The 16,023-nt window shown below is 47.1% G+C and overlaps 1 protein-coding gene across 2 annotated transcripts in view; it reads left to right on the top strand.

Moving 5' to 3' along the window:
- MYO5B (myosin VB) overlaps positions 1–16,023 on the top strand; it is a 382,616-nt gene that overhangs the window by 336,393 nt on the left and 30,200 nt on the right. Inside the window, exons 28-30 of one of the 2 annotated variants that reach the window (XM_077463012.1) lie at positions 845–1,081; positions 10,249–10,337; positions 11,529–11,606. In XM_077463012.1, the coding sequence (XP_077319138.1) occupies positions 845–1,081; positions 10,249–10,337; positions 11,529–11,606 (404 nt within the window). The remainder of the gene's footprint in view (positions 1–844; positions 1,082–10,248; positions 10,338–11,528; positions 11,607–16,023) is intronic. The other variant, XM_077463013.1, reaches the window with a different exon arrangement.

The following is a 16,023-nucleotide window of genomic DNA, read 5'->3' as shown; positions in this document are numbered from 1 at the left end:
GAGGGGGTTGGTAATCAATTTCAGCTGCTTTGGCGTTAATTAAATTATCAGATGCACTAGATGGGCAACACAGAGATGACCTCCAAAACAGGAATGGATTTACAGGTGGAGGCCACCGACATTTTTTTTTCTACTCCTCTTTTCTGACTTTTTTTTCACTAGTTTTGCATTTGGCTAGGATCAGTGTCATTACTGGTAGCATGAGGCGGTATCTGGACCCTATAGAGGTTGCACAGGCAGTCCAACTCTTCCAGGATGGCACATCAATACATGCCATTGCCAGAAGTTTTGCTGCGTCTCCCAGCACAGTCTTAAGAGCATGGAGGAGATTCCAGGAGACAGTTACTCTAGGAGAGCTGGACAGGGCTGTAGAAGGTCCTTAACCTACCAGCAGGACCAGTATCTGCTCCTTTGTGCAAGGAGAAACAGAATGAGCACTGCCAGAGCCCTACAAAATGACCTCCAAGCAGGTCACTGGTGGGGACTGTCTCTGACCAAACAATCAGAAACAGACTTCATGAGGGTGGCCTGAGGGCCCAACGTCCTCTACTTGGCATTGTGGAGCTTGATTAGCATCCATGTGTTTTCAAAGAGTTACTTTTTTTGAGCATTGTATTATAGTGAATGCACTCTGTAATTAACTTTATTATGTGTTGTAATTAACGCACAGGAGCACTTTATTCTGTTATGGGTTTTAGGAGCGCTGTATTTTGAGAATATTGCCTTTTTCTCATTGTTTGGGGTGCAGTAGTAAACTTACTCATCAAAGCCTATAGTATATTTCTTTACACAAAAATCAGAAATCATTTACTGACTATTCTCCTCATCCATATCTATATTGCAGAGGCAAGAGCTGGAATCTGAGAATAAGAAGCTCAAGAATGACCTGAATGAGCTTAGGAAAGCCATTGCGGATGCAGCAAATGAGGAAGACTCTAATGAGGAGTCCAGCAGTTACACTCTTTTACTGAACCAGCTGAAATCCGCCCACGAGGAACTGGAAGTGCGCAAAGAAGAGATTCTCATTCTCAGGACGCAGATTGTAAACTCTGCTCAGCAGAAAGACTCGGAGAAGAATGTGGTAAGTGGCAAGTAAACTTGTGCTTTTCCATACTTGGCAAAGCAGGGTCTCTACAATTCCCCCAACCCAGGAGTACATGTCCTCATATGACAGCTCTACCATTTAGGGATCGGCCCAGTGCTGTTGGGGTATGTACCTGTATTGGCATCTAGGAAAGGAGTGAGTGAGGTGCTAAGCAAACCTGTTGTTTTACCCTGCATGAGCAAAGGGCATGCCTGCTTTAACAAGGAATTTAAAAAAAAAATATCCTTCCCTATATGTAAAAAAAATAAAAATACTTTACTGTAGATAAAGGAAACCAAAGAAACTGTGACCTTACAGCATTGGAATACTGGCATTACCTTTTCCTATGTTGCCCCCATGTATGCCATCATTGCTCTTTTTATCCCACAACCTAGAGACAGGTTATTTGGTTTCACTCAGGGTGTCTTACTACAGCCTTAAAAATAAAAAAAATAAAAAAACACTGGTGACGGTTGTTTGAAAAGCATAAAAAAAAAGCTTGGGATGAACTTTCATCTGAAACAGCAAAGATTTATCAGACATATGACAATCGTATCTCAATCGTACAGTTGAAGGAGGGCATCTCTGTGGTAAGGCATTTGACAAATTCATTCAAGATGTGACAGGAGGAAATGTCCTCTTCCCCAGTGGAAAGGCTCCAAATCCCTTTTCTCAGTTGCCCCCACCACCTCAAAACACAGAGCACTACAATATTGTATACCGGCTTCAACTTCTAAGCCTAAGTTCTGCCCTTCCTTTCAGCACTATACTTGGTTCACAAAGCCCACCCTGTCTTACCCAACGCCCAATGTAGAGGTGGGATTGGTTCACAAAGCCCCCCCAGATTGGGAGGAGATCTGTCACAGTTTGCCTAGCTCTGTGTTACAGAGGTCACAGACCTGTTGGCTCAATAGGGGTACAACATATAAAAGTTCAAAACCAAACCCTTCAATGATTTCTACTTTCAAATGAGCCAAAATCTTCCTAGGGACAGTCAGATTTGCCAAATGCCATTTCTTGTTCCAGGGAGTAGTTGTACCAGTACAATAAAGGACATGTTTAATGGATTCTAGTACGGGCGCCCAACAGTGGTATTAATCATATCCTGGACCTAAAATCCCTAAACAAATACCTTCAAATTCCAAAATTACACTTTGAATCCACAAGTCATTTACTGCCCCTCTGAGACAAAGGCAATACATGGCACCTGTAGGCATTCAAGATGCCCACCTGCATATTCTCATTTATCCACCCCATCCGTGCCTTTCTACGCTTTGCAGTAGCAGACAGTCACTTCCAGTTTATCACACTGACGTTTGGCCTCTCTTTTGTCCCAGAGTAGTCCTTCGCACCTCTTCTGGCACTTTTAAGAACTCAGGGCATCCAGGACACAGGTTGTCTAGACAACCTTCTTCTGAAGGACTCATCCCCCTTACATCTATCTGAAAAATGCCCACATGACAATTCAGAAGCTTTAGGCTTTCAGCTGGGTGATCAACTTCCAAAAATCTGTTTCCCAACCTTCTCTTTGCCTGGAATACTTGGGCCTAAATATGAACACAGCCCACGCAATAGTCTTCTTTCCAAAGAAATAACTGCTCTCTCTCAGAATTCACACTCGGGATATGAGATCAAAGAGCTGTGAATCTGTGAGATTCTCCATGAGATTTGGGGTCTCACGTTGGCCTCCTTTTGAGGCTGTCCCATGCATCCAATTTCATTTGAGGCAGGTTCGTTCTCTCGACCTACTCATTCTCAGATCCAGCTAAGCAAAGAATTCCCTAGTTTTGTGGTTCTCAAACCCAGCCTTGCCTATGGGGAAGCCATATCACTAGACTGTGATAACAGATGAGGAGGAGTGTTTCGATTCCTCAGATTCCCCAAGACTATCTTTTCTTCCTAAGGTGGTATTACTCTTCCACCTTCATAAAGACATAGTCCTTCCCTCTTTATGCCCTGCTTTAAAGCACCCAAAGAAAATTGCTCTTCGCTGCTTTGATGTAGTCTGGGCCATCAGTCTACTTCAAAGCAACAGCATCTATCAGGAAGACGGACTCCCTATTCACCTACTTTAAGGACCTTGCAAGGAACAGTCTGTTTCCAAATCCACCATCTCTAGACAGATAACACAACTTACCTAAGATTGCACTGTACAGGGCAAAACTCCTGTGCTTTTTCTGCACTTATGCCAGCAGATCAATGGGTCGTTTTAACATCAAGCCTCAGTTGCCCAGCTTTGTAAGGCTGCCACCTGGTCCTCTGTTCATACCTTTTCTACCAGGTTCATACCAAGCAAACGACCTTGCAGCAGCACTCTGAATTTGGGTCTGCTCGGCCTGTTAGCGCAAATCCTTTTTGCCTAGTTGTTCCTTACCCTTCTATTTCATTGCTTGAGGACATCCCAGGGTCTATGGATATTCAGCCTGTGTTCTGTACTGCACTGTACGATTAAGATGAAAGGAATATCTTGGAGAACAGTGCAGGACTCGGGTCACTCTCCCCTCTGTTCATTTTTTACTCTACATTGCTTGGTAAAAATGGAGGACTTTACTGAGTAGGGTTGAATTAAAGGGAGGACCTCAAAAGCTTTCCAGAGTCCATTAACATGAAGGTACGAGCCTATAACCCAGGGTCTATAAATATTCAACCTGTGTCCTTGTCACGTACCTGGTGGTAGGAGCCCGGAGTGCAGGGAGCGGCCTCTCGTAAGCCTCTGGCTCGAGACCCCCTGAAGGTGAGAACAGGGGTTCTGGAGGGCAGAGGGCACAAGTGCCAAGTCCGTGAAGGTGGGCCTTGGTCAGGAACTGGCGTAGACAGCGAAGGACGAAGTCAGGTGACTCAGGAACGGTAAGACGTCAGCAGCTGGAAGCAAGCAGGTGGGCACCAACACGAAGTGGAACAGCAGGCAGAAGCGGAGTGGTCACAAGCCGGGTCGTCAACGGGCTGGCAGCAGAGGTACCGAAGGATAAGGCAGAAGAGTAGTCAGGAGGTCCGGAGGTCAGGGCAGGCAGCAGGCAGGATAATCAGGAACAAGCCGAAGTAAACAGAGACAGGAACAATCAGGCAAACAGAGCAACTCTCAGGAACGCTGTAGACAGGACAGCAACGAGCCCCTAGAGTGAATCACTTAAGAAGCCTTCTGGGCGCCAAAGACGGTCGCACGGCACGTCTGTTCGTGCCCACGTCAAACCGTGCAACCGACCGTGGCCCCGCGCACCCGCGTGCGCGCGTCTGCAACTCTGCGCACCCGCGTGCGCCCGATCGTACCAGCTCGCACCCGCGTGCGTCCGATCGCGCCAACGCGCGCCCGGGAAGACCCATCAGCGCTCAACGGACCGACATTGTGGGTAAGTCTTCCACGGGCTGCAGGGACTCGGGACCGACCATGACATTGCCCCCCCCCGAGGGGCAGCCTCCGGATGCCCAATTGGGCTATTCTATCAGGATGGGCCCTTCTGAAGGCGAGAATCAATCTTTCGGCATGAAGGTTGGATTCAGGTTCCCAAGAATTCTCCTCAGGTCCGTACCCCTTCCATTTTACCAGGAACTGGACTTGATTCCGTCTACGCCTGCAGTCCAGGATAGACTCCACCTCGTATTCGATTTCACCGTCGACGACCACAGGTTCCGGTGGGACAATCCTCCGGCTGACAAAGGGGTCTGGGACGGCTGGCTTGAGTAACGCCACATGGAACACGGGGTGAATCCGGAAAGACTCAGGCAATTTCAACTCAAAAGTTACCTCGTTAATTTTTCTAATAATAGGGAAGGGACCCACAAACCTTGGTCCCAACTTCTTGGTAGGGCAGGCCATCTTCAGGTTTAGTGTGGAGAGCCACACCTGGTCTCCAATTTTAAGTTCAAGCTCCCCCCTTCTTTTCCTGTCAAAGATTTCCTTATTACGTTTTTGAGTTTTCGCCAAGGTCTCCTGCAGAAGCTTATTATTGGCGCTAAAGAAGTTGATACTCTCCTGGACAGCAGGTACCGGGCTTTCAGGCAGGTCTTGGGACAAAAATGAAGGGTGGAAGCCGTAATTAGCAAAGAATGGAGACTGACTAATGGCAGAATGGATGGAATTGTTGTAAGCGAACTCCGCTAACGGGAGCAAGGAAGTCCAGTCGTCCTGGGAGAAGGACGAAAAGCAGCGTAAGTATTGCTCTAGCGTCTGGTTTGTCCGCTCTGTTTGCCCGTTGGTCTGCGGGTGGTAGGCCGATGAAAGACAGAGGTCAATCTTTAAAGCCCTGCAGAGAGCTCTCCAAAACTTGGATGTGAACTGCACACCCCGATCCGAGATAATATTCGCGGGAACACCGTGCAGCCTCACGATTTCCTTAATAAAAACCTCAGCGGTCTCTGCAGCAGACGGGGTGCCCTTCATTGGCAGGAAGTGGGCCATCTTCGTTAGCCTATCCACCACCACGAAGATAGTGGAGTGACCTTCTGATGGAGGAAGTTCTACGATGAAATCCATCGAAATCATTCGCCAGGGCCTCTCTGGAACAGGTAATGGCTTCATCAGACCCCAGGCCCTGGACTTGCTGTTCTTATTACGGGTGCAAATGACACAAGTTTCCACATACCTCTTGCAATCGGCTCTCAGCTGGGGCCACCAAAAGGAGCGCTTGACCAACTCGGTAGTCTTGAAGGCGCCGAAATGACCGGCCAACGGGTGGTCATGGCATGCACTGAGGACTGATACCCGAGCTTCCTGGGGGACAAAAATTTTATCTTCATGCCAGAGAAGTTCGTCTTGGGTCAGAAGCGTGACATTTGGCGGAGGAGTGGCACCCACGGAGGCTTGTTTGATCAGGGACAATAAATCGGCCTGAAGAAAAAGAAAGTTCCCTGAGGCCAAGATGGTATCCGGGTGTGGAGTAGTCTCCGGTTCATTGTACATTCGGGACAGGGCGTCCGGTTTGGTGTTCTTGGAACCCGGACGATACGTTATGTGGAACAGGAACCTGGAAAAGAAAAGAGCCCATCTGGCTTGGCGTGGTTTCAACCTCTTAGCGGATTTCAAGTATTCCAGGTTCCTGTGATCCGTATAGATAAGGATTGGATGCGTAGCTCCCTCCAGTAGGTAACGCCATTCCTCGAGAGCCGCTTTAATGGCCAATAGCTCTCGATCTCCGACATCATAGTTTGCTTCTGCCTCCGTTAATTTGCGGGAGAAAAATGGCACCGGGTGTAAGCGGGCCCTAGGACCATGTCTCTGGGAGAGAATCGCCCCAACCGCGATCTCAGAGGCATCAACCTCTAAAATATAGGGCCGGGTTGGATCGGGGTGTTTGAGGATGGTAGCTGACACGAATAAGTCCTTCAGGGTGGAGAAGGCTTTCTGAGCTTCTGGAGACCATTGGAATTTTAGACTCTGCCTGGTCAATCTGGTGATGGGGGCAATGATAGTAGAGAACCCCTTGATAAATTTTCTATAGAAATTTGCGAATCCTATGAAACGCTGGACGCCTTTTCTGTCAGTGGGAGCGGGCCAATCCCGGATAGCGGAAACCTTCTGAGGGTCCATCTCGATGCCATCTACAGAGATTATCAACCCCAGGAATTGAATACTAGACTGCTCAAAGGTACATTTCTCCGGTTTGGCGTATAACCCATGCAGACGAAGTCGGGATAGCACCTTCCTGACATGCTCCCGGTGCTCTGCCAGAGAGGAGGAGAAGATCAGAATATCGTCCAAGTAAGTGATGACGAACAGGTCTAGGTAATCCTTGAAAATGTCATTAATAAAATGTTGGAACGTGGCGGGAGCGTTGCATAATCCAAAAGGCATGACAAGGTACTCGAAGTGCCCGAAGCGAGTACGAAAAGCCGTCTTCCACTCATCACCATCACGGATGCGGACCAGATTGTAAGCCCCCCGGAGATCCAGTTTTGAAAATACTGCTGCTGACCCCAGTCTCTGAAAAAGCTCCGGTACGAGTGGTAGGGGGTAACGGTTTTTGATCGTTATTTTATTAAGGGCCCGGTAGTCAATGCAAGGGCGCAGGGTCTGATCCTTTTTTTCCACGAAAAAGATCCCTGCCCCTGCCGGAGAAGTGGAGGGACGGATAAATCCCTTCCTGAGGTTATCGTCCAAATAAGACTTCAGAGCCATCAACTCAGTTTCAGACAGCGGAAAGATCCTCCCAAAAGGAATTTCTGCCCCAGGAAGTAATTCAATGGGGCAGTCATATGGCCTGTGAGGGGGTAAGGTCTCTGCTCCCTTCTTGCTAAACACGTCTAGGAAATCGTGGTAGACAGCGGGTACAACTTGGCGGGTTTCTTCGTCAGCTTCCAGACAGAACAAGGAAGAAGAAGAGGCCTGGTCGGTTCCCGGAAGGCAGTGTTGGAGGCAGTAAGGAGAAGGAAATCTCAGCTCCCCAGTGGTCCAGTCAACACAGGGGTTATGTGCCCTCAGCCAGGGCATGCCGAGAATGATAGGGAAGAGGGGAGAGGTGATAATGTCCAGGCAGAGTAATTCTTGATGGACTCCAGCAATTGTAGTTAACAGGGGTTGAGTCTGTTGGGTAACAGGTCCGGACTTGAGAGTGGAACCATCGGCCAGGTGTATAGAAAGACCCCTTGCCCTGGGCTGAAGTGGTATATTATGTTTAGAGGCAAAGGTTGAATCCATAAAGCCACTGCAAGCACCAGAGTCAATAATGGCGTTGGTCTGGACGTTCCCTCCTGGTAGCTGCAAAGAAATGGACACAGTCAAATGGGAAGCAGCACTAGGACAGTCTAATGTGAGGGCAGGAGAAACAAGGAGGGACTTACGGAGCTTAGCAGGGCAATTGCGCACAAAGTGTCCAGACCCACCACAGTAGAGACAGAGGTTTCCTTCCCGACGGCGCTGGCGTTCTTCAGGCGTTAAAGAAGGCCGGAGTAACCCCAGTTGCATGGGCTCTGGGAGGTCTTGACTGGTCGTGGTGGTAGCAGGAGGGATGAGATGAGGAGAGATGGGGACTCGTGGAAGCATCCAGACCGGACGAGATGTGGTTGTAGACCGCTCCAGACGGCGTTCCCTCAGCCGTCTGTCAATTTGGATAGCCAGATCTATTAGGGCTTCTAGAGTCTCTGGGATGCCTACTCGGGCGAGCTCATCCTTTAATGGTTCCGATAGGCCCATCCGGAACTGGTAACGTAATGCTGCATTATTCCAGTCCGTGTCAGAGCTCCAGCGTCGGAACTCCGACACGTAGTCCTCTACAGGCCGACGGCCTTGCTGCAGCGAATGCAGAGCTGCTTCAGCGGTGGCGGTTAACTGTGGGTCCTCGTATAACCGCGACATGGCCTGGAAGAAGGTGTCCAGGGTTTCGAGGGAGCGATCCTTTCTTTCGAGAAGACGGTGGGCCCAAGACTGAGGTTCACCGGTCAGCAAAGAGATCACAAAGCCCACCTTAGTGGCCTCGAGGGAGAAAGTCCTTGGCTGTAGGGCAAAGAACAGTTCGCAAGAGTTCCTGAAGGACCGGAATTTCCCTCGATCTCCGGAAAATCTCTCGGGTGTAGGCACCCTGGGTTCGGGTGGCAGCATTACTACAGCAGGAGTAGCAGGAGATCCGGAAGGAGCAGGAGAGGAAGCGGATAGGGCCTGAACCCGTTCCTCCAGTTGACTGTAGCCTTCCTGTAAGCTTTTCACCGCTTGAGTGAGGCCTGCGAGATGGTGGCAAAGTTCGTCCATTGGAGACGCTCCCTGCGTGGGCTCGGACATGGCTGTCCTGTACTGTCACGTACCTGGTGGTAGGAGCCCGGAGTGCAGGGAGCGGCCTCTCGTAAGCCTCTGGCTCGAGACCCCCTGAAGGTGAGAACAGGGGTTCTGGAGGGCAGAGGGCACAAGTGCCAAGTCCGTGAAGGTGGGCCTTGGTCAGGAACTGGCGTAGACAGCGAAGGACGAAGTCAGGTGACTCAGGAACGGTAAGACGTCAGCAGCTGGAAGCAAGCAGGTGGGCACCAACACGAAGTGGAACAGCAGGCAGAAGCGGAGTGGTCACAAGCCGGGTCGTCAACGGGCTGGCAGCAGAGGTACCGAAGGATAAGGCAGAAGAGTAGTCAGGAGGTCCGGAGGTCAGGGTAGGCAGCAGGCAGGATAATCAGGAACAAGCCGAAGTAAACAGAGACAGGAACAATCAGGCAAACAGAGCAACTCTCAGGAACGCTGTAGACAGGACAGCAACGAGCCCCTAGAGTGAATCACTTAAGAAGCCTTCTGGGCGCCAAAGACGGTCGCACGGCACGTCTGTTCGTGCCCACGTCAAACCGTGCAACCGACCGTGGCCCCGCGCACCCGCGTGCGCGCGTCTGCAACTCTGCGCACCCGCGTGCGCCCGATCGTACCAGCTCGCACTCGCGTGCGCACGTCTACAACTCTGCGCACCCGCGTGCGCCCGAACGTACCAGCTCGCACCCGCGTGCGTCCGATCGCGCCAACGCGCGCCCGGGAAGACCCATCAGCGCTCAACGGACCGACATTGTGGGTAAGTCTTCCACGGGCTGCAGGGACTCGGGACCGACCATGACAGTCCTGTACTGTACTCCAAAATATGGAATTTACACGTTAAAAAAACTTTTTTTGTTTCATGTACAAAAAAATACACTTACATGTATGTAAATTGTTACAAAACAACCTATGAGCTGACCAACAAAATAATTTTTTGCAGACCACTAAGCGTAGTAAAATGATCAGAAAGGCGAGTGGTTTTCGGGAACATCATCCCATTTCATTATTTTTAATAACGGCAATTGCTTGCATTTCTCGTTTTTATTATTGCCTACATCTCATTTATTTAGTCCAATTGTCACCTGATTGGAGAAGAATTTGTCTGGCTTACAGCCAGTCTGTGAATGTCCCAAGCTGGATATTTTTTTCCTACTTCTTGTAATACAAACACAGCAGAAAGTTTGCTGTGTATTTCCTTTTTGTTTTTAGCAGTATAGCACTGTGATCCCAGTATGATCAGTAGTCATAAAAGGAATCAAAATCAGTTGGTCCTACAGCAAATGTAGTCTGATACAGGTCATGTGACTATAATGATTAAAAGGAACAGCAAATTGTATAACAATTTGATGTTTATGTTGTCTTTTTATTTAATGTTATGGTGTTTGTAAAATGTATCTTAAAACATGGCGATGTACGTGGCTAAAATACCCTTTTTCGTCTCCTTTGTTAGGATAAAGAGAAAAACTGGGCAAACAGCGATAAAGAAATGGATCAGGATGATGCCATCGAGGCATATCATGGTGTCTGTGAGACCAACAGGTAATTTTTATTTAAAAGTGGTAAAGGAGAGGGTCGCACAAAACCCAAAATGACTGAGCAAACATACCTAATGTAACTAACAGATACTGTTCTAAAATGCTTTCAAATAGTCTCCCTATGTGTTTCTGAGCTCTACTGTACAGAGTCTGATTTTTAGTCGAATTCAATTTCGTACACTGTTTTTATTGAATAGAAAAAAAAAACATTGATTAGTGCTGTTTTCTGCAAACTGTGGCCCATAGGTTGGATGCAAACCTTTGCATCCCTTCATCCAGACCTTGGGGCACTGCTCTTCCCCCCCTGATATGAGGCACTATTTTTCCCACTGACACCAGCAATGAGGCACCATTTCTTTCACTGACACCAACAGTAGGGAACTATTTCTTCCACTGACACCAATGGGGGCACTCATTTTTCCACTGACACCAATGAGGGGGGACTATTCCTCCCACAGACACCACTAATGGAGTATGGCTTCTCTCACTGACACCACTGATGGAGCAGGATCCCTCTCACTGACACCAACCATAGGGCCACTATTTCCCCCCCACTGATACCAATGATGGGGCACGATCCATCCCACTGACACCAATTACAGGACATAGATCCTTCCACTGACACCAATAATGGGACACTATTCCTTCCACTGACACCAATATTGGGGCATGATTCCTCTCGCTGACACCAACAATGGGTCACGATTCTTCCAATTGACATAAAGATGGGGCAAGATTCCTTTCACTGACACCAACAGTGGGGCACGATTCTTCCCATTAACTCCAACGATGAAGCATAATTCCTCCCACTGGCACCAATGATGGTGCACAATTCCTCCTCCTACTGACCACAGGCACTATATTATTTAATTACTCCCATTGACCACCAAGTCTGAAACATTGTCTACTTCCAGAGCCTCATGTAAAAGTGTCATGACATTATAAACATGACTGCCTCCCCAGATTATGGTATGAATAGAGCTATTCCAGATGGGGTTAAAGGGCGTTATTACAAAGTTGTGTCCTGGAGGCCCTGCCTTGTACTGCCTACCTCTGTACTAACTGCTAAGATTTGTGACGATTGGTGGGGAGAATGGAAAAGGTGGACGTTCTCTAGCATATCTGTCTGTCCTGATTTGATGTCTTTCTCTCCAATCCTGTTTCTGCTTTATTTCTCTCTGCCCTTTCTCTATAGAAAGACTGAGGACTGGGGGTATCTGAATGAAGATGGTGAGCTGGGCCTGGCCTATCAAGGTTTAAAACAAGTGGCCAGGTTGACTTTTCTTTTTTCTTACTTTCACTGACCTTGTCTGTCTGTCTATTTTTCCTCATTTCACCTCTTGTCACTCCTTATATTTGATTCATTAGAAATAGAAAAACAAATGATCTCCAACTCCAGCCGTTGCCTCTAATGACCAATTGGAATTATTGTATCGCTCATAAAATGAAAATTAAAACCTGATTGGTTGATATTGGACACGGCTGAGCTGCTCCTTTTCATTTCTGTAGTTTTAAATCAAACCTTACTAAGGGAAATTTGGTAACCACCATTGCTGAACGTCTTCTGAGAATGCTTGATGCAATGCTAACCATCTGGCTTTAATGAAATGTGTGTATATTTGTGTGTGTGTGTGTGTGTGTGTGTGTATATATATATATATATATATATATATATATATATATATATATATATATATATATATACATACACACACAGTATCTCACAAAAGTGAGTACACCCCTCACATTTGTGTAAATATTTTATTCTATCTTTTCATGTGACAACACGGAAGAAATGACACTTTGCTACAATGTAAAGTAGTGAGTGTACAGCTTGTATATCAGTGTAAATTTGCTGTCCCCTAAAAATAACTCAACACACAGCCATTAATGTCTAAACCGCTGGCAACAAAAGTGAGTACACCCCTAAGTGAAAATGTCCAAACTGGGCCCGAAGTATCAATATTTTGTGTGGCCACCATTATTTTCCAGCAATGCCTTAACCCTCTTGGGCATGGTGTTCACCAGAGCTTCACAGGTTGCCACTGGAGTCCTCTTCCACTCCTTCATGACGACATCACAGAGCTGGTGGAGGTTAGAGACCTTGCTCTCCTCCACCTTTCATTTGAGGATGCCCCACAGATGCTCAATAGGGTTTGGGTCTGGAGACATGCTTGGCCAGTCCATCACCTTTAGGCCGCGTACACACGGGCGGACTGTCTGCCCAACTAAGTCCGTCAGACAATCCGACAGACAGTCCGTCCTACTTTCGAATGAACGGACTTGACCACACACGATGAACAGACAGTCCGCCGAAAGCTTGCGCGATGACGTGTACAGCATGTACGACGGGACTAGAAATACGACGTCCAATACACTGCAATGCAACCTTCGGCCGTGTAAATTCTTTCTGAGCATGCGCCATACTTAGTCTGTCGAACTAGCCTACTCACGAGCGGACTGTCCGCTGAAACCAAGTTTGGACGGACAATATTACGGAAATTAAGAAAGACTTAGTCCGTCAGACTGTCCGCTGAAGCCCACACACGAGCGGATTGTCCGCTGAAACACGTTTCAGCGGACCAATTCCGTCAGACAGTCCGCCCGTGTGTACGCGGCCTTACCCTCATGCAGTGGTCGTCTTAGAGGTGTGTTTGGGGCCGTTATCATGCTGGAATACTGCCCTGCCCAGTCTCCGAAGGGAGGGGATCATGCTCTGCTTTAGTATTTCACAGTACATGTTGGCAGTCATGGTTCCCTCAATGAACTGTAGCTCCCCAGTGCCGGCAGCACTCATGCAGCCCCAGACCATGACACTTCCACCACTATGCTTGGCTGTAGGCAAGACAAACTTGTCTTTGTACTCCTCACCTGGTTGCCACCACACATGCTTGACACAATCTGAACCAAATAAATGTCTTGGTCTCATCAGACCACAGGACATGGTTCCAGAAATCCATGTCTTTTAGTCTGCTTGTCTTCAGCAAACTGTTTGCGGGCTTTCTTTTGCATCGTATTTAGAAGAGGCTTCTTTCTGGGAGGACAGCCATGCAGACCAACCTCTAGGTATGACGCTGAGCACGTGCACTCAACTTCTTTGGTCGACCATGGCGAGGCCTGTTCTGAGTGTAACCTGTCCTGTTAAACCACTGTATGGTCTTGGCCACCTTGCTGCAGCTCAGTTTCAGAGTCTTGGCAATCTTCTTATAGCCTAGGCCATCGTTCTTTGCCATGAGGTGCCATGTTGAACTTCCAGTGACCAGTATGAGAGAATGAGAGCAATAACACCAAGTATTACACACCTGCTCCCCATTCACACCTGAGACCTTGTAACACTACGAGTCACATGACACCGGGGAGGGAAAATGGCTAATTGGGCCCAATTTGGACATTTTCACTTAGGGGTGTACTCAATTTTGTTGCCAGCGGTTTAGACATTAATGGTGTTGAGTTAATATGAGGGGACAGCAAATTTATACTGTTATACAAGCTGTACACTCACTACTTTTACTTTGTATCAAAGTGTCATTTCTTCAGTGTTGTCACATGAAAAGATAGAATAAAATATTTACAAAAATGTGAGGGATGCACTGATTAATAAATGATCAGTCTATAATTTTAATGGTAGGCTTATTTTAACAGTGAAAGACAAAATAACAAAAATATCCAGAAAAACGCATTTCAAAAAAAGTTCAAATTGATTTGCATTTTAATGACTGAAATAAGTATTTAATCCCCTGTCAATCAGCAGGATTTCTGGTTCCCAGGTGTCTTCTATACAGGTAACAAGCTGAGATTAGGAGCACTCTCTTTAAGGGAGTGCTCCTAATCTCAGCTTGCTACTGGTATAAAAGACACCTTTCCACAGAAGCAATCAATCAGATTCCACTCTCTCCACCATGCCCAAGACCAAAGAACTGTCCAAGAAAGTCAGGCACAAGATTGTAGACCTACACAAGGCTGGAATGGGCTACAAGACCATCGGCAAGCAGCTTGGTGAAAGGGTGACAACAGTTGGTGTGATTATTTGCAAATGAAAAAAATAACTGTCAATCTCCCTTGGTCTGGGGCTCCATGCAAGATCTCACCTCATGGAGTTTCAGTGATCATGGGAACAGTGAGGAATCGGCCCAGAACTACACAGGAGAATCTTGTCAATGGTCTCAATGCAGCTGGGACCATAGTCACCAAGAAAACAATTGGTAACACACTATGCCGTGAAGGACTGAAATCCTGCAGTGCCCACAAAGGCCCCCCCGCTCAACAAAGCGCATGTACAGGTCCATCTGAAGTTGAATGAACATCTGAATGATTCATAGGAAAACTGGGTGAAAGTGTTGTGGTCAGATGAGACCAAAATCCAGCTCTTTGGCATCAACTCAACTTGCCGTGTTTGGAGGAGGAGTAATATGCTGCCTTTGACCCAAAGAATACCATCCCAACTGTCGAACGTGGAAATGGAAACATTATGCTTTGGGGGTGTTTTTCTGCTAAGGAGACAGGAAAATTTCACTGCATCAAAGGAACGATGGCTGGGGCCATGTACCATCAAATCTTGGGTGAGAACCTCCTTCCCTCAGACAGGGCATTGAAAATGGGTCGTAGGTGGGTATTCCAGAATGACAATGACACAAAACACACGGCCAAGGCAACAACAGACTGGCTCAAGAAGCAGCACATTAAGGTCCTTGTGTGGCCTAGCCAGTCTCCAGACCTTAATCCCTCAGAAAATATGTGGAGGGAGCTGAAGGTTCGAGTTACCAAACATCAGCCTCAAAACCTTAATGACTTGGAGAGGATCTGCAAAGAGGCGTGGGACAAAATCCCTCCTGAGATGTGTGCAAACCTGGTGGCCAACTACAAGAAACGTCTGACCTCTGTGATTGCCAACAAGGGTTTTGCTACCAAGTACGAAGTCATGTTTTGCGAAGGGGTCAAATACTTATTTCACTTATTAAAATGCAAATCAATTTATACGTTTTTTTGAAATGTGTTTTTCTGGATTTTTGTTGTTGTTCTCTGTCTCACAGTTCAAATAAACCTGCCATTAAAATTATAGACTGATCTTTTTTTTGTCAGTGGGCAAACGTACAAAATAAGCAGGGGATCAAATACTTTTTTCCCTCGCTGTATGTGTGTATGTATATATGTGTGTGTGTAAATGTATATATGTGTATATATATATATATTGCATGAATCATCAGGAACCCATTAATTGCTAAATTCCCATAAAGAAGTGCCTTTTCATCCTTGGCTGAGGAGAGGTCTTGCTGTAGCTGAAAGGACTACAATGGCTGCACGATCTACAGTATCTAATGTCACGCATTAAGTCCACCATTATTGTAAACAGAGTAAGAGAATTTCGGGACAGAGATAATCCTAATATCCAATCTACAATCCAATATACTTGCTGAGGCCTATAAAATGTCTAATATGTGGTGGGTCAGAAAGGTGGTGGGGTTGGCTGAATCAAAATCCATAGTAACTTTGAATTAGATTCATTGACCTAGATCCTCAGGTGCAGGATGGAAGCCCTGGTTGATCATTCTTTCTTGCTCCTGTATTTTTTAGGCCAGAATTCATAAATCAGCCTGAATATGTATATAGAAAGCAAGATGTGTTTAAGTGGATCCTCTTCTTCAGAGGAATAAAGTGATCCTGTGGTGGTTGTTGGGAAGTTCTAAACAACC

Source organism: Lithobates pipiens, unplaced genomic scaffold (assembly GCF_037356315.1).
Source record: "Lithobates pipiens isolate NorthernLeopardFrog02 unplaced genomic scaffold, aLitPip1_a1.2 Scaffold_3, whole genome shotgun sequence".
In the NCBI taxonomy this organism is placed as follows: Eukaryota; Metazoa; Chordata; class Amphibia; order Anura; family Ranidae; genus Lithobates; species Lithobates pipiens.
This window is presented reverse-complemented; position numbering and strand designations above follow the sequence as displayed.